The 18,705-nt window shown below is 42.9% G+C and overlaps 2 protein-coding genes across 4 annotated transcripts in view; one reads left to right on the plus strand and one right to left on the minus strand.

Moving 5' to 3' along the window:
- The window catches only part of TMEM253 (transmembrane protein 253), a 22,667-nt gene continuing 3,962 nt past the window's right edge, over positions 1-18,705 (minus strand). The window contains exons 7-8 of the mRNA XM_061430584.1: positions 17,866-18,639; positions 1-11,670 (exon numbers count right to left, since the gene is read on the minus strand). Coding sequence (XP_061286568.1) covers positions 18,559-18,639 — 81 coding nt within the window. The 3' untranslated portion in view covers positions 1-11,670; positions 17,866-18,558. The remainder of the gene's footprint in view (positions 11,671-17,865; positions 18,640-18,705) is intronic.
- ZNF219 (zinc finger protein 219) overlaps positions 17,099-18,705 on the plus strand; it is a 14,407-nt gene continuing 12,800 nt past the window's right edge. Inside the window, exons 1-2 of one of the 3 annotated variants that reach the window (XM_061430569.1) lie at positions 17,099-17,231; positions 18,588-18,661. The gene's annotated coding sequence lies outside the window, so the exon portion shown is untranslated. Of the gene's footprint in view, positions 17,232-18,172; positions 18,255-18,587; positions 18,662-18,705 lie in introns of those variants that run through there. The other 2 variants (XM_061430570.1, XM_061430573.1) reach the window with 2 other exon arrangements.

The raw sequence follows: 18,705 nt of genomic DNA on the forward strand, positions 1-18,705 counted from the left end.
TGTTTTGTAATGTGCTTTTTTTATTGTGGTAAAATTCACATAACATACATTTCACTATTTTAACTATTTTAAAGTATACAATTCAGCAGCATTTAATACATTCATAGTGTTCTGCAATCATTACCACTATCTAGTTCCAGAACACTTTCAGCATCACAAAAGGAGACCCCATAGCCATTTTGCAGTCTTGCCCCATTCTTTCTTCCTAGCCCATGGCAACCATTAATATGCCTTTTGTTTCCATGGATTTGCCTATTCTAGATATTTCAGATAAATGGAATCACACAATATGTGGCCTTTTGTGTCTGGCTTCTTGCATTTAATACAGTATTTGCAGGGTTCATCCATGTTGTATAGTGGAATAAGAAGTGTTCCATTATATGGATATACCACATCGTATGTATTCATTTATTAGTTGATGGTCATTTGAGTTGTTTCCATCCTTTCTCTATGAATATTTATATCTAAATCTTTGTTTGAACACCTGTTTAGTAAATGCATAAGATAAGAATTACTGGCTCATATAGTAATTCTATGTCTCACCTATTGAGGAAATGCCCACCTATTGAGGAAATGCCAACCTATTTTCCAAAGCAGCATTTATGCTCCTACCAGCAATACATGAGAGATCCAATTCCTCCACATCTGTGCCAACACTTGTTATTTTCCGTTTGTTGTTGTTGTTCTTATAGCTCTCATTGTGGTTTTGAATTGTATTTCCCTAATGACTAATGATGCTTGACATAATTTTCATGTGATTATTGGCCATTTGCAAATTTTTTGGAGAAAAATGGCAAAAGACTTTTTTATTCAAGTCTTTTTGCCATTTTTTAATTGGATGTAATGATGAAAAAATTTTTTTACTTAGGAATATACCATGGGCATCTTTTACTCTTTTTATACCAGTGTAATATAGTATAACATTTCAATCTCTAGGTTTATTATACTTTAAAAATCAACTAGGACGTCCCTGGCAGTCTGATGGTTAGGACTCTGTGCTTCCACTGCAGGGGGCGTGGGTGTGGAGTAAAATTTTAAAATAATAATAATAAAATAAAAATCAACAACTGTATTGTTTCTCTGGTGGCTCAGATGGTAAAGAGTCTGCTTACGATGTTGGAGACCTGGATTCAATCCCTGGGTTGGGAAGATCCCCTGGAGAAGGAAATGGCAACCCACTCCAGCATTCTTACCTGGGAAATCCCAGGGATGGAGGAGCCTGGCGGGCTACAGTCCCTGGGGTTGCAAAGAGTCACACACAAATGAGCAACTAACACACACACCAAATTGTTAGATATTTAAAACTGCTTGCACTTTAAAAATTAATGATGTACTGAACATTTCAGTAGGTAACTCCTTACATATGTCCAAAAGTATTCCTGTAAAAAATTCCTAGATACGGAGTTGCTGGGTTAAGTGTAGCCAATTTTTTTTTTTTTTTTTGGCCAAGCCATGCAGCATGCAGGATTTTAGCTTCTTGACCAGGTATCAAACCTGTGCTTCCTGCAGTAAAAGTGCAGAGCCCTAACCACTGGACTACCAGAGAATTCCCAAGGATAGGCAATTTTTAATCTGTATGTACAAGATGTTAAGTTGCTTTCCATTACAGCTTACCAATTTACAGTCCTATCAGACAAATAAGAGAATGCCTATTTCCTTACACACTCATCAATGATGGGTTTTATGCATTTAAAAGTAACAATATGATTGACACAAAATAGCATCTTATTGTTTTAAATTGCATCTATTTAGGGACTTCCCTGGCAATGGCAACCCACTCCAGTACTCTTGCCTGGAAAATCCCATGGACGGAGGAGCCTGGTAGGCTGCGGTCCATGGGGTCCCTAAGAGTCAGACACGACTGAGCGACTTCACTTTCACTTTTCACTTTCATGCATTGGAGGAGGAAATGGCAACCCACTCCAGTGTTCTTGCCTGGAGAATCCCAGGGACGGCGGGGCCTGGTGGGCTGCCGTCTATGGGGTCACACAGAGTCGGACACGACTGAAGCGACTTAGCAGCAGCAGCAGCTGGCAGTCCAGTGGTTAAGATTCTTTGCTTCCATTGCAGGGGGCACAGGTTTCATCCCTGGTTGGGGAACTAAGATCTCACATGCTGAGCAGTGCAGCCAAAAAATAGATAAATAAATAAATTGAATTTATTCGCCATGTAAGTTTCTTTACTGTATTTCTTTGTTTGGTAAATTGGCTCAGTTTCTCTGTAAGAAAAGATTCAGGGACTTCCCTGATGGCCCAGTGGCTAAGACTCCACACTCACAATGCAGGGGGCCGGGGTTTGAACCCTGGTGAGGGATCTAGATCCCACATGTCACAACTAAGACCCAGAGCAGCCAAATAATAAAGAAAAATAAATATTAAAAAAGAAAAGATTCAGTACTGATACTAACCATCTTTTAGTTTTATGTTATTCTGTCATCTTTTAACTTTACATTTGAACTTTACCTTTATTTATTGCAATTTTTTTGATAGAAAGCTTAAAGTTTTTAATGTGAAATCAATCTTTTTCCTTTCAGTTTCTACTTCGTTGTTCATTCGCTCAGTAGTGTCCAACTCTTTATGACCCCATGGGCAGCAACATGCCAGGCTTCCCTGTCCTTCACCATCTCCGGGAGTTTGCACAAACTCATGTCCATTGAATTGGTGATGCCATCCAACCATCTCATCCTCTGTTGTCCCCTTCTCCTCCTGCCTTCAATCTTGCCCAGTATCAGGGTCTTTTCCAATGAGTCAGCTCTTTGCATCAGGTGGCCAAAATATTGGAGCTTCAGGTTCAACATCAGTCCTTCCAGTGAATATTCAAGGTTAATTTCGTTTAGGATTGACTGGTTTGATTTCCTTGCTGTTCAAGAGACTCTCAAGAGTCTTCTCCAACACCACAATCTGAAGGCATCGATTCTTCTGCACTCAGCCTGTTTTATTGTCTAGCTCTCATATCTGTACATGACCACTGGAAGAACCACAGCTTTGATTATACAGACCTTTGTAGGCAAAGTAATATCCCTGCTTTTTAATAATCCCTGCTTTTTAAACTGTCCAGGTTTGTCATTGGTTTTCTTCCAAGGAGCAAGCGTCTTTTAATTTCATGGCTGCAGTCACCATCTGCAGTGATTTTGGAGCCCCCAAAAATAAAGTCTCTTACTGTTTCCATTGTTTCCCCATCTATTTGCCATGAAGTGATGGGATCAGATGCCATGATCTTAGTTTTTTAAATGTTGAGTTTTAAGCCAGCTTTTTCACTCTCCTCTCTTTCACCTTCATCAAGAAGCTCTTTAGTTCCTCTTCTGCCATAAGGGTGGTATCATCTGCATATCTGAGGCTATGGATTTTTCTCCTCACAATCTTGATTCCAGCTGTGCTTCATCCAGCCCGGCATTTTGCATGATGTACTCTGCATATAAGTTAAATAAGCAGGGTGACAATATACAGCCTTGATATACTCATTTTCCAATTTTGAACCAGTCCATTTTTCCATGTCCGGTTCTAACTGTTGCTTCTTAACCTGCATACAGGTTTTTCAGAAGGCAGGTAAGGTGGTCTGGTATTCCCATCTCTTTAAGAATTTTCCACAGTTTGTTGTGATCCACACAGTCAAAGGCTTTAGCACGTAGTCAATGAAGTGGAAATATATGTTCTTCTGGAATTCTCTAGTATTTTCTATGATCCAAAGTATGTTGGCAATTTGATTTCAGGTTCCTCTGCCTTTTCTGTATGCAAGTTGTACATCTGGAAGTTCTCGGTTCACATAGTGTTGAAGCCTAGTTTGAAGGATTTTGAGCACTACTTTGCTAGCATGTGAAATGAATGCAGTTGTGTGGTAGTTTGAACATTCTTTGGCACTGCCCTTCTTTAGGATTGGAATGAAAACTGACCTTTTCCAATCCTGTGGCCACTGATGAATTTTCCAAATTTGCTGGCATATTTAGTGCAGCGCTATAACAGCATCATCTTTTAGGATTTGAAATAGCTCTGCTGGAATGCCATCACTTCCACTAGCTTTGTTCATCACCTCCACTAGCTTTATTTGCAGTTTCTGTTATTAATGTTATATCTAAAAGCTCTCATTTGACCTGGGTTATATAAATAATTACCTATATTTCTTCTCATATTTTTATGATTTCGATTTTTTCCATTTATGTCTAGAATTTATTTTGGTGTATGGTATATGATAGAAGTATAATTTGGTACAGTTATGCAGTTATTCCAATATAATAAACGGATTTTAGTTCATGATTAACTGATAAGAAATAGTACTAAAATTTATTAAATCTTATATATACTTGAGCTCTTCTTTTGACTCTATTCTATTCCATTCATCTATCTATCTATTCTGATGTCAATACCATAGTGTTTTAATTTTTCATCTTATACATTAATAGCTGATAGACCAAGTCTCACCTTATTACTCTTGTTAGAAACCCTTTCTCTCTTCTTTCTTTTTCTTCTTTCCTGCCTTCTCGTTCTTTCATTATCATTTGTTTATTCTTCTAGATGAACTTTAGAATAACTATTGAAAACAAAACAAGACAAAAAACTTGAAGTAGCAGCTGTGGAAACTGAGAACTGCCAATAGTAGTATTAATATTACGGGGCTGCCTTTAGGATATAGCTGCAGTTTGAGATCAGGAATTTGTTGTGGAACCAGCTGCCATGATTGAGTGATTTTCTCCAGTGACTGTTACTGTTAATGTTTTAGCAGAGACTGAATGACTGTCATAATGTTGCATAGGAGTTACTATGTTGAAGTTCCTTCAGACTTAGTGTATTTATTCATTCAGTCAGTCAACGTGTATTGAATGTCTCCTATATGCCATTCCCTTAGCTAGGTTCTGGGCTTATAAAGATGAATAAAACAGTTCCTGCTTCAAAGGTGGGCACATAAATGATAGTTTAATTTTTAGGGGAAGAAAAAACTTCTCTACCTTCTTGGTTTAGTAGCTGGAGCTTGCAAATTAAATTGATAAAAGTCAAATTAACATGAAAAAAGGCATATACACTTCACTTGTTAATATTTCAATTTTTATATATACAGAGGCTCTTCATAGAAAAGAAATGATGGATCAAAGAGGTGCTTAGACACAGGGGATTATATACTATTTTAACAAAGGGTGATAAACTGTGGAGAAGTAACAAGACAAAGGAAAAGCATTTTAGGCCTCTAGGAGTGATAGATTTCAGGAAACTAAATATACGGGGAAAACTGATAGAAGATAATGGTGATTTTAGTATGGTTGTTTGTGTACATTCATGATGGTGCTGACTCTGATGTGTAATGGTTGCTTTTCTTCCTCCCACTATGAGAGATAGGAGGGGGATGACATTTACAAAGGGAAATTTATATTCCACTTTTATTAGAGGGAGGGCAAAGAGCTCTTTCTGAGTGTGCTGCTTATTTACCTTCTAATCAAGACAATCTCCATGCCAATGTGACACATTTTGGGGTGAAGTCTTCTGATCCCCTTCATAGTAAGTATGGAATTATGTGTAGAGCACTGTAAAAGCACCTTAGTGAGGAGAGAAGTCAGGGAAGCTTCCCAAAGTAGGTGAAGACTAAACTGAGTCTTGAAGAATCAGTACCAGTTAGCAATTTGGGGCTAGGACTTACCACTGCTTGAATAAGGCATAAAAGTAAGAAACATATGTGCCAAAGTGAGATGTTTTGACTTAGCTATTTTGACATGACATGGCTTTAACTTCTCACTGGAGTTTTGATTGTTCTGACTTTTCACTAATGTGTGCAAAAAACAGTCCTGACTCCCACCTTGCCCATCACTGAGTCACTGCTGTCATCATCATCATCCTTGAAAGTGAAAGTCACTCAGTCGTGTCTGACTCTTTGAGACCCCACCATGGTCTACACAGTCCAGGGAATTCTCCAGGCCAGAATACTGGAGTGGGTAGCCTTTCCCCTTTCCAGGGGATCTTCCCAACCCAGGGATTGAACCTGCGTCTCCTACATTGCAGGCAGATTCTTTACTGCCTAAGACACCAGCTTATGGGTGGGTCCATTTAAAAAACCATCCCTGGGGTTTCCCTGCTAGTCCAGTGATTAAGAATCTGTCTTGCAATATAGGGAACATTATTCAATCCTTGGTCCAGGAAGATCCCACATGCCATGGGGCAACTAAGCCTGTGTGCCACAACTATTGAGACTGTGCTCTGGAGCTTGCAAGCTGCAACTACTGAAGCCTGAGCACCCTAGAGCCTGTGTTTCACAACAAGAGAAGCCATCTCAATGAGAAGCCCACGCACCATAACTACAGAGTAGCCCCCACTCTCCGCAAGCAGAGAAAGCCCATGTGCAACGAAGACCCAGAGCAGTCAAAGAACAAAACCTTCACTGCTGAGAAACCAAATCTTAATGTTGGAGAATAAATTAAAGGTCATCTATTCCAACCATTACTGGAGAAGAGAATGGCAAACCACTTCAGCATTCTTGCCTTGAGAACCCCATGAACAGTACAAAAATGCAAAAAGATATGACACTGAAAGATGAATTCCCCAGGTTGTTAAGTGCCCAATATGCTACTGGAGAAGAGCAGAGAAATAGCTCTAGAAGGAATGAAGAGATTGAGCCAAAGCGGAAAAAATGCCCAGTTGTGGATGTGTCTGATGGTGAATATAAAGTCCAATGTTGTGGTGTTGGAGAAGCCTGTTGACAGTCCCTTGGACAGCAAGGAAATCCAACCAGTCAATTCTAAAGGAAATCAGTCCTGAATATTCATTGGAAAGATTCATGCTGAAGCTGAAGCTCCAGTACTTTGGCTATCTGATGCAAAGAGCAGACTCATTAGAATAGACCCTGATGCTGGGAAAGATTGAAGGCAGGAAGAGAAGGGGATGACAGAGGATGAGAAGGTTGGATGGCATCACTGACTCAATGGACATTAGTTTGAGCAATTAGTTTGAGCTCCCAGAGATGGTGAAGGACAGAGAAGCCTCGTGTGCTACAGTCCATGGTGTCTCAAAGAGTTGGACATGACTCAGAAACTGAACAACAACATTCCAACTGTTTGGTTGATACTTGAAAACTCACTTCAACAACTTAACTGTACAGAAGTGCATTGCACAAAACACCTCAAACATTACCCAGAGGTTGAGAGATTAACTTCAAAGCAGCTCATCTTTAGAAAGGTGTTCCATTTCTCTTTTTTGGTTGAAAACCAGCCTCTCTGCCTCTCTATAATACGACACCATTGGACCCAGCTTCACATCTTGGGCTCACTAACAATAGTTTCTCTTCCTCATAATTATCTGTGAGATTTACAAAGACATCAGTCCTGTTCCTCTTATGCCATGACGTTGAGTCCTCTCATTTTATCTAAAGCACAAGAGTGGATACAGAGTAGTTTCCTCATACATAAAGTGAGCATAGAATTATAAAGAAGCAAAGCTCCTCTATCTGAGGAGCTTGGACTTGTAGAAAAATACTTTATAAACAAGAAACTTTAAAAGGCAAGGAAAAATAGATAAGAGTCAACAAAAACAACTCACTCACTCTGGATTGAACACAGGAAAAGTTTCTGATAAGAAAAATAAACCAGAGATTCAGATCATAAGTAGAATCAAGAATAACATATAGGACTTACCAGATGGTCCAGTGCTTAAGAATCTCCCTGCCAATCCTGGGGACACTGTTCAATCTCTGGTCCGAGAAGATCCCACATCCCACGGGGCAACTAAGCCCGTGTACCACAATGACTGAAGCCTGCATACCTTAGAGCCCATGCTCGCCAACAAGAGAAGCCATGGCAATGAGAAGCCTGCACAACATAACTAAAGAGTAGCCTCTGCTAGCCACACTAGAGAAAGTCCATGTGCACCAATGAAGACCCAGAGCAGCCAAAAATAAATAAGTTTTTAAAAAAATTTATAAAAATAAAAAGGAATAACATGAACCACAAAATATAATTAAAATAAAGCTGAAAAAATATAAGCAAAGAAGGAAAAACAAAAGAAACAGAAGACAACTCCTATTAAATAAACAGCATCTGAGTTATAAAGCAACACATACCAGTTTAATAGCCTAGGAAATTATACAAGGAGGCCCTTTCCCTGAATTTTTGCCTTTTTTTTCTATTTTTAAATTTAATTAAAAAAATTTTACAGTGTTGTGTTAGTTTCTGCCATACAGCAATGCAAATCAGCTGTAATTATAGATATAGCCCTTCCCTCCCCAGCCTTCTTCGCCTTCCCCCATCCTATTCCTCCAGGTCATCACAGAGCACCAGACTCCCCTAAATTTTTACACATGGGAAAGCATATTGAAACAAACTACAGGCAACTGTTTTTCCTCCCCCTCCTCCATTGTCTCCTCCTCCAATTCTGCAATTAGGGATAAGGAGGGCCTGGTAGAGTCTGGGCTCTCCATAAAAAGCCAAACATGTGTAAAATATACAGGAAGGGCAAACAGCTAGGAGACAGTTCTATACATTTATTAATACTTTAACGCTTGGAAGGTTTTAAATACATTATTATAATGAAAGAAAAATAGCACCAACTAGAAGTTTTCCTGCCTTTCCTCCAGAACGAGTCACTTGCTGCTCAGTCACCAACAGCCCAGCTACAAGGGCAGTCTCCTAGATTCCCTGTGCCTTGGGCATGGACCTCTGATCACTACAGTGCTCAGATCCTGTCATCCTTATAGGAAACACTGCTTAACAGTGACACACACTGCCACTGTCCTGCTCAATCCAGCAATTAAACATTGAACTTGTAGCAGTACTGGCTGGACAAGCCAAGAAGCAACGGTGTGTACACAGAGCAAACCAAAATGGGCCTAGACAGTAAAACAAAATCCTGATGAGGTAATCATCTCTTCTCACTAAGATAAAGAATAACTCAGCCCTGACGGTGAGTAGAGAGAGGCTGCAGGGCATTCACTGGGCCAAGCAAGCGAGGTCAGCTCCGATTACTCCTGGGTAGTTGAGTTTACTGATTTTCTGGCTTGAGTCCAGGATTGCATAACACATGGAGGCCCAAGGGCTGGGAATGACCCAGAAGGGCCCTGTGCCTCCAGCCTACTTGCTACGCGCTTGGCGTGTGTCATGGCCCAGGTGGACTCATAGCAGGGGAGGGATTTGGCGCGTACCCAACAGTGAGCAGAGAGTCCTTCTCCAACTAAGCCATAAGCCACTGACACACGCCATTACCTGGAGGCAAGGCCCTTTGTGAGACCTCAACCCCGGCAGCAAAGAGGCCACAAGATGGCAGCAGAGGACAAAGCCCAGGACACAAAACCCGAACCGTCTGCAAAAGCTGATACTTCATTTGGGAAATGTCTGTTGTCTACAATCATGTATTTGAGGTCAGAATAAATGACTGAATTTCAAAAAAATCAGGGTAAAATTCATCAACACGGAGAATTTCCCAACCACCTCAGAATTCAGTCGCATATGAAGCCACATATTTCTCAAATGCTTAAAGCAGGGGATGGGGTCAAGGCCTTTAAAACTGACGTCAGCAGGAACCTTGTCACAGTCACTTCTTTCTGTGAAGTTCCAATGGGCAGCAATTCAAGTAAAACATGAGTGACTTCTATAGCGGCTGCCAAACTGATGAAGGGACAGATACAATGGTTGCTGGGAAGCATTGAGCAAAGCAGAATGCTTTCATGGAGCAGCTAGTAACTCTGGCAGTAGGCAGTATGCCGGGAAGGGTGGGGGGATAATGAGGACCACAGGACAAGTCTCACAGTCTTTACTTGCAGCTTGCAGAGGACAATGCACAGGAAAGGGGCAACAGTAGCACTGGGACTAAATCTCTGATCTTCCAATTTATCCTCTTAATACTCTTTTGCCTACATAGTCTTCCCCACCCCACCCCCACTGTCACTACCAAAAGCTGTCACTACCAAAAATTGCCAAGTAATCCCTGTGGGGCAAAACACCCTTCCCTGAAAATCAATATGAGAGGGATATGATTCTTAAAAAATGGTTTTGAGAACCTAATGTTAAATCTCTACAGGACTCTTGAATTTTATAAAAGGCTTTGATGGCCTACAAGAACCATATTGTACATCTAAACTCTAAATTTCTACCATATGTGTATATAAAGGAGAGATAATAATTGAAGGACTATGGACCAAATCTGGTACTCAGTTTTAAGAAAATCAGTTGTTAATATTTTAAAATCAGAAGATTTTACATTTTAAAAGTCAGAATTTTTGACTATTATAGAAAAATTGGAACAATGGCAATACTAAGCCCACAGTCCCACATGCCAATAATTGGGTAGAGTTGAGTAGGGTTAGTCTTTAAACAAAATGTGGGCTTTCTAGTTTGCCATAGTTCCCATCACTCCCTATTAACTCATGCCTAATCTGCTTCACTTATTTACACCATTTCTCATTTCTATAGGCAATTTATTTTCAATCTCTGAAGTGCTTTATAGTTTTAAAGTTTTTTTTGTTTTCTCATGTGTGATTTATTTGAGCCTTCAGTCAGTTCAGTTCAGTTGCTCAGTCATGTCCGACTCTTTGAGACCCCATGAATTGCAGCACACCAGGCCTCCCTGTCCATCACCAACTCCCGTTCACTCAGACTGACGTCCATTGACTCCGTGATGCCATCCATCCATCTCATCCTCTGTCGTCCCCTTCTCCTCCTGCCCCCAATCCCTCCCAGCATCAGAGTCTTTTCCAATGAGTCAACTCTTCACATAAGGTGGCCAAAGTACTGGAGTTTCAGCTTTAGCATCATTCTTTCCAAAGAAATCCCAGGACTGGTCTCCTTCAGAATGGACTGGTTGGATTTCCTTGCAGTCCAAGGGACTCTCAAGAGTCTTCTCCAACACCACAGTTCAAAAGCATCAATTCTTCAGCGCTCAGCTTTCTTCACAGTCCAACTCTCACATCCATACATGACTACTGGAAAAACCAAAGCCTTGACTAGATGGACCTTTGTTGGCAAAGTAATGTCTCTGCTTTTGAATATGCTATCTAGGTTGGTCATAACTTTCCTTCCAAAGAGTAAGCACCTTTTAATTTCATGGCTGCAGTCACCATCTGCAGTGATTTTGGAGCCCCCAAAAATAAAGTGTGACACTGTTTCCACTGTTTCCCCATCTATTTCCCATGAAGTGATGGGACCAGATGCCATGATCTTCATTTTCTGAATGTTGAGCTTTTTCACTCTCCTCTTTCACTTTCATCAAGAGGCTTTTTAGTTCCTTTTCACTTTCTGCCATAAGGGTGGTGTCATCTGCATATCTGAGGTTATTGATATTTCTCCCAGCAATCTTGATTCCAGCTTGTGTTTCTTCCAGCCCAGCGTTTCTCATGATGTACTCTGCATAGAAGTTAAATAAGCAGGGTGACAATATACAACCTTGACATACTCCTTTTCCTATTTGGAACCAGTCTGTTGTTCCATGACCAGTTCTAACTGTTACTTCCTGACCTGCATACAGGTTTCTCAAGAGGCAGGTCAGGTGGTCTGGTATTCCCATCTCTTTCAGAATTTTCCACAGTTTATTGTGATCCACACAATCAAAGGCTTTGGCATAGTCAATAAAGCAGAAATAGATGTTTCTCTGGAACTCTCTTGCTTTTTCGATGATCCAGCGGATGTTGGCAATTTGATCTCTGGTTCCTCTGCCTTTTCCAAAACCAGCTTGAACATCTGGAAGTTCATGGTTCACGTGTTGCTGAAGCCTGGCTTGGAGAATTTTGAGCATTACTCCTCCAGTAAGGTAGCGAGAGTAAATATTATAATCTCCATTTAAGCAAAATGCATTTCAGAGAGGTCTGATTTGCCCAAACTTCCACATCAAAACCAAAGTCTAGATTTTCTGAGTCCCAATCTTATTATTCTTGGCAGGGGGAACTATTAAGTTTCTATTAAGAACTTCAACATTGCCGGGAGAAATATTAATAACCTCAGATATGCAGATAACACCACCCTTATGGCAGAAAGTGAAGAGGAACTAAAAAGCCTCTTGATGAAAGTGAAAGAGGAGGGTGAAAAAGCTCAACATTCAGAAAATGAAGATCATGGCATCTGGTCCCATCACTTCATGGGAAATAGATGGGGAAACAGTGGAAACAGTGTCACACTTTATTTTTGGGGCTCCAAAATCACTGCAGATGGTGATTGCAGCCATGAAATTAAAAGATGCTTACTCCTTAGAAGGAAAGTTATGACCGACCTAGATAGTATATTCAAAAGCAGAGACATTACTTTGCCAACAAAGGTCTGTCTAATCAAGGCTATGGTTTTTCCAGTAGTCATGTATGGATGTGAGAGTTGGACTGTGAAGAAAGCTGAGTGCCGAAGAATTGATGCTTTTGAACTGTGGTGTTGGAAAAGACTCTTGAGCGTCCCTTGGACTTCAAGGAGATCCAACCAGTCCATCTTAAATGAGACCAGTCCTGGGATTTCTTTGGAAGAAATGAGGCTAAAGCTGAAACTCCAGTACTTTTGGTCACCTCATGCAAAAAGTTGACTCATTGGAAAAGACCCTGATGCTGGGAGGGATTGGGGGCAGGAGAAGGGGACGACAGAAGATGAGATGGCTGGATGGCATCACTGACTCGATGGACGTGAGTCTGAGTGAACTCCGGGAGTTGGTGATGTACAGGGAGGCCTGGCGTGTCCCCTTCATGTCTCCAACTGTAGGGGGCATGGGTTCCATCCCTGGTCAGGGAACTAAGATCCTGCGAGGCATGTGACATGGACAAAGAAAAAAAAAGAACTACATTTTAGTGGTTCATGTATCAAAACCAGAGAAGTAGATACAGGTATAACTGTTGGAATGGATGAATTCCCACTGTTTAGTTGTTCAAGAATCCTTGCAAATGATTACCTCCTCTTCTTTCAGTGAACTATGTCCACTCCCCTTTCAGGCATATGAAGATTGCCTTTCTAACCATTCTGAAGTTGGGTGCGGCTATATGACTTGTTTTCCTCAATGAAGTGTGTGTGAAAGTGATATGTATCCCTTTGAGGCAGAAGCATTTAAGAACCTGAACAATTCTTCATGTTTACTTCACAACTTGGGAAGGGGCTGGAGATCGGGGGAGGGGGGATTAGTCTCATGGTGACATGGTAGAGAGCACCAGGCTGCGATGGTGCAGGAGTGGCCGAGAGGAGCTACCCCACATCCGAGGTCAGGGGTGGCGGCCGAGAGGAGCAACCACACGTCCAAGGAGCAGCAGCTGCACAGGCGCAGGAAGGCCGAGAGGAGCTACTCCATGTTCAAGGTCAGGAGGGGCGACCTCATCCAAGGTAAGGAGCAGCAGCTGCGCTTTGCTGGAGCAGCCGTGAAGAGATACCCAACGTCCAAGGTAAGAGAAACCCAAGTGAGACAGTAGGTGTTGCAAGAGGGCATCAGAGGGCAGACACACTGAAACCATAATCACAGAAAACTGGTCAGTCTGATCACACAGACCACAGCCTTGTCTAACTCAGTGAAACTAAGCCATGCCCTGTGGGGCCACCCAAGATGGACGGGTCATGGTGGAGAGTCTGACAGAATCTGGTCCACTGGAGAAGGGAATGGCAAACCACTTCAGTATTCTTGCCTTGGGAACCCCATGAACAGTATGAAAAGGCAAAATGATAGGATACTGAAAGAGGAACTCCCCAAGTTGGTAAGTGCCCAATATGCTACTAGAGATCAGTGGAGAAATAACTCCAGAAAGAATGAAGGGATGGAGCCAAAGCAAAAACAATACCCAGTCATGGATGTGACCTGTGATAGAAGCAAGGTCCGATGCTGTATAGAGCAATATTGCATAGGAACCTGGAATGTTAGGTCCATGAATCAAGGCAAATTGGAAGTGGTCAAACAGGAGATGGCAAAAGTGAACGTTGACATTCTAGGAATCAGCAAACTAAAATGGACTGGAATGGGTGAATTTAACTCAGATGACCACTATATCTACTACTGTGGGCAGGAATCCCTCAGAAGAAATGGAGTAGACATCATGGTCAACAAAAGAGTCTGAAATGCAGTACTTGGATGCAATCTCAAAAACGACAGAATGATCTCTGTTCGTTTCCAAGGCAAACCATTCAATATCACGGTAATCCAAGCCTATGCCTCAACCAGTAACACTGAAGAAGCTGAACGGTTCTATGAAAACCTACAAGACCTTTTAGAACTAACACCCCAAAAAGATGTCCTTTTCACTACAGGGGATTGGAATGCAAAAGTAGGAAGTAAAGAAACACCTGGAGTAACAGGCAAATTTGGCCTTGGCATACAGAATGAAGCAGGGCAAAGGCTAATAGAGTTTTGCCAAGAGAACGCACTGGTCATAACAAACACCCTCTTCCAACAACACAAGAGAAGACTCTACACATGGACATCACCAGATGGTCAACACCGAAATCAGATTGATTGTATTCTTTGCAGCCAAAGATGGAGAAGCTCTATACAGTCAGCAAAAACAAGACCGGGAGCTGACTGTGGCTCAGATCATGAACTCCTTATCGCCAAATTCAGACTGAAATTGAAGAAAGTGGGGAAAACCACTAGACCATTCAGGTATGACCTAAATCAAATCCTTTATGATTATACAGTGGAAGTGAGAAATAGATTTAAGGGACTAGATCTGATAGACAGAGTGCCTGATGAACTATGGATGGAGGTTCGTGACACTGTACAGGAGACAGGGATCAAGAACATCCCCATGGAAAAGAAATGCAAAAAAGCAAAATGGCTGTCTGAGGAGAACTTACAAATAGCTGTGAAAAGAAGAGAAGCGAAAATCAAAGGAGAAAAGGAAAGATATAAACATCTGAATGCAGAGTTCCAAAGAATAGCAGGGAGAGATAAGAAAGCCTTCCTCAGTGATCAATGCAAAGAAATAGAGGAAAACAACAGAATGGGAAAAACTAGAGATCTCTTCAAGAAAATTAGAGCTACCAAGGGAACACTTCATGCAAAGATGGGCTCGATAAAGGACAGAAATAGTATGGACCTAACAGAAGCAGAAGATATTAAGAGATGGCAAGAATACACAGAAGAACTGTACAAAAAGATCTTCATGACCCAGGTAATCATGATGGTGTGATCACGCACCTAGAGCCAGATATCCTGGAATGTGAAGTCAAGTGGGCCTTAGAAAGCATCACGGTGAACAAAGCTAGTGGAGGTGATGGAATTTCAGTGGAGCTATTTCAAATCCTGAAGGATGATGCTGTGATAGTGCTGCACTCAATATGCCAGCAAATTTGGAAAACTCAGCAGTGGCCACAGGACTGGAAAAGGTCAGTTTTCATTCCAATCCCAAAGAAAGGCAATGCCAAAGAATGCTCAAACTACCACACAATTGCACTCATCTCACACGCTAGTAAAGTAATGCTCAAAATTCTCCAAGCCAGGCTTCAGCAACACGTGAACCATGAACTTCCAGATGTTCAAGCTGGTTTTAGAAAAGGCAGAGGAACCAGAGATCAAATTGCCAACATCCGCTGGATCACCAAAAAAGCAAGAGAGTTCCAGAAAAACATCTATTTCTGCTTTATTGACTATGCCAAAGCCTTTGATTGTGTGGATCACAATAAACTGTGGAAAATTCTGAAAGAGATGGGAATACCAGACCACCTGACCTGCCTCTTGAGAAACCTGTATGCAGGACAGGAAGCAACAGTCAGAACTGGTCATGGAACAACAGACTGGTTCCAAATAGGAAAAGGAGTACGTCAAGGCTGTATATTGTCACCCTGCTTATTTAACTTCTATGCAGAGTACATCATGAGAAATGCTGGGCTGGAAGAAACACAAGCTGGAATCAAGATTGCTGGGAGAAATATCAATAACCTCAGATATGCAGATGACACCACCCTTATGGCAGAAAGTGAAGAGGAACTAAAAAGCCTCTTGATGAAAGTGAAAGAGGAGAGTGAAAAAGTTGGCTGAAAGCTCAACATTCAGAAAACGAAGATCATGGCATCCGGTCCCATCACTTCATGGGAAATAGATGGGGAAACAGTGGAAACAGTGTCAGACTTCATTTTTGGGGGCTCCAAAATCACTGCAGATGGTGACTGCAGCCATGAAATTAAAAGATGCTTACTCTTTGGAAGGAAAGTTATGACCAACCTAGATAGCATATTCAAAAGCAGAGACATTACTTTGCCAACAAAGGTCTGTCTAGTCAAGGCTATGGTTTTTCCAGTGGTCATGTATGAATGTGAGAGTTGGACTGTGAAGAAAGCTGAGGACCAAAGAATTGATGCTTCTCAACTTCGGTGTTGGAGAAGACTCTTGAGAGTCCCTTGGACTGCAAGGAAATCCAACCAGTCCATCCTAAAAGAGATCAGTCCTGGGTGTTCTTTGGAAGGACTCATGCTAAAGCTGAAACTCCAATACTTTGGCCTCATGAGAAGAGTTGACTCATTGGAAAAGACCCTGATGCTGGGAGGGATTGGGGGCAGGAGGAGAAGGGGACGACAGAGGATGAGATGGCTGGATGGCATCACTGACTCGATGGACATGAGTTTGGGTAAACTCCGGGAGTTGGTGATGGACAGGGAGGCCCGGCATGCTGTGATTCATGGGGTCGCGAAGAGTCCGACACGATTAAGCGACTGAACTGAATTGAACTGACGTGGTAGGATCTCCAAATGGTGGTGGTCCATGGACTTGGGTACCTGAATAATTTACAAGGAGCAGAGCACCCTGCCAGAGAGTAAACCTTTGTGGTTTTAGACCATTGAGATTTTGGCATTGTTACCACAGCATAACCTAGCCTAACCTGATACAAGGTTCATCTGCATGGTAACTGAACTTTTCCAAGAATTAAAATGCAATTCTTAGATATCTGATCATATGACTAAAACTTGTTGCTCCTATGTGGAAGACAGTTAAGAATGAATTGTTGACTTTCATTCCTAGCTTCTTCAGCTACCACCACCTTCTGATTTTGAGGAAAATTATTTTGAGTACTTCACAGATGAGCTCTCCATTATTCTGGTATTTAGACGGGGAGGGGGGCGGGGGAGATTTTGTTTTCTCATTCCAGAGCCTAATCCCAGAACTGTCCCCACCCACTAATACTCACACAATCTTGTCATAGGGCAACTATTACCACTCCCAAGGTGTCACAAACAGCTGGCGCCACTGCAATGTAAGGGCAATGCAGCCAGGCTGCGCTCTTTCCTCACTGGTGCCTGGGCTTGGTTAGGCCTGGAGAAGCAGCCTTCTCAAGTGGGAACAAAAATGAGTGTGAAGCGCACACCCATCCCGGCACTATGTGAATTTGGGGTGAGTTTTTAGTATTGCAGCTCTGGTCAGTTCTAGTTTCTCTAGCGGCTAGCAAGCTGTCGGGTTGGTGCTACGGGGTGCCCTCGTTTTCCTGGGCTTTTCTCAAGCCCACCTGAACTTGCCATTTTTGCACACTTGCAAAGGTCATAAACGGTGGGGGTTGAGCACAACCAGAGCTTCTGCAAGCGCGCCGCAGCTGGGATCAAAGGTCGGCAGGGCTGCCGAGAGGCTGAGCCTGCGCAGTCCCGCTCCCGCCTTGGAGAGAAAGGGTGGCTGCAACGCGGGATCATTACACCGGCTAGCTCACAAGAGGCGGGAAAATCTTAGGTTGGGTCGCCGTGTCCCTCCCTCTTCCTGCCCTGTCCACACCGTCTGCCCAGCCAGTCCGTCCTCCTCAGGCGCCTAGGCCCCGGGGGAGGGGGATGAGAAGGGCCCTGGGCTTCTGACTCATCATCTCCAACCCCTTTCTCGCGCGCGCTCCAAGTCTCAGGACTTTGGACCTGGGCACTGTGGGAGGGGACACGGCAACAGCATCTGGGAAACCCCAGCTCTGCCGAGGGGCAGCCCTCAACCCCAGCCGGTCTCCGAAGCTACCAGATGGAGGAATATAGAACCCCAGTCAGTTCTCAGTTACCGAGGTTGGGGTGGTGGCGCCCCCGCGTAGCACTGCCCGCCCAGCTCCTCCCTGCACGCGGGGCCAGTGGTCACGTCCGAGGAAACGCTCGTCTAGGCCCAGATTTCCAGCGCCTCGCGTCACTCAGCAGATGCACAGCGCCCCCGCCACAGAAGGGAAGGCTCTTTATTTCCCAGCAGGCCACAGGGCGGCGAGGCATCCTGGGATTTGTAGTTTCCGCTAGACTAGAAAGGCACCAGATCGAAGTGAGAGAACGGAAGCACCAGTGGTGAATTGATTTCAGAGAGTGGGCGTGTACAGGAACCCGGGTTTGGAGTGAATGGGATTGTGAAAGGTGGAAATCTTGGAAACAGTGAGATGAGGCAGATGTGAAGCTGGGGAGGCAATGGGTAAGAATGGAAGGGAGGAAATGGATCTAGCTGAAAGTTAGTTTAAGGATATCTTATCTTGCAGGCAGTCAGATTCTCAGGGCTGTGAGGTGATGGCAGACTCACTCTAGGTATTGCTTTCCCCAGCAGGGAAGGGTAAAGCAAGGGGCCTAGTCAGAGGGAGAATTGAAGGCACTCCACCAGACTTCATGTATGTCTCAGGGGACTCCATCTAGTTTGAGTTCAGGGGGATGCTGTGCAGGAGAGTCTGGAGAATGTTCCCGTGGGGTAGGAGAGCAGCACATGTCTGCTTCCACTTGCCAGCTCACTGATTTGTTCTCTTTGCTGTGCTAGCCACTGTGGGACCAGTCTCCAACTCAGGAACTTCCTCCAACTCTGAGAGGCCCTGAAAACCAGACAGTTGTGAGGTGAGAAAACATCAAGGGTGAGAAAGGAGGAATCCCAGAGAGAC

The sequence above is a fragment of the Bos javanicus genome, chromosome 10 (genome assembly GCF_032452875.1).
Source record: "Bos javanicus breed banteng chromosome 10, ARS-OSU_banteng_1.0, whole genome shotgun sequence".
Classification (NCBI taxonomy): domain Eukaryota; kingdom Metazoa; phylum Chordata; class Mammalia; order Artiodactyla; family Bovidae; genus Bos; species Bos javanicus.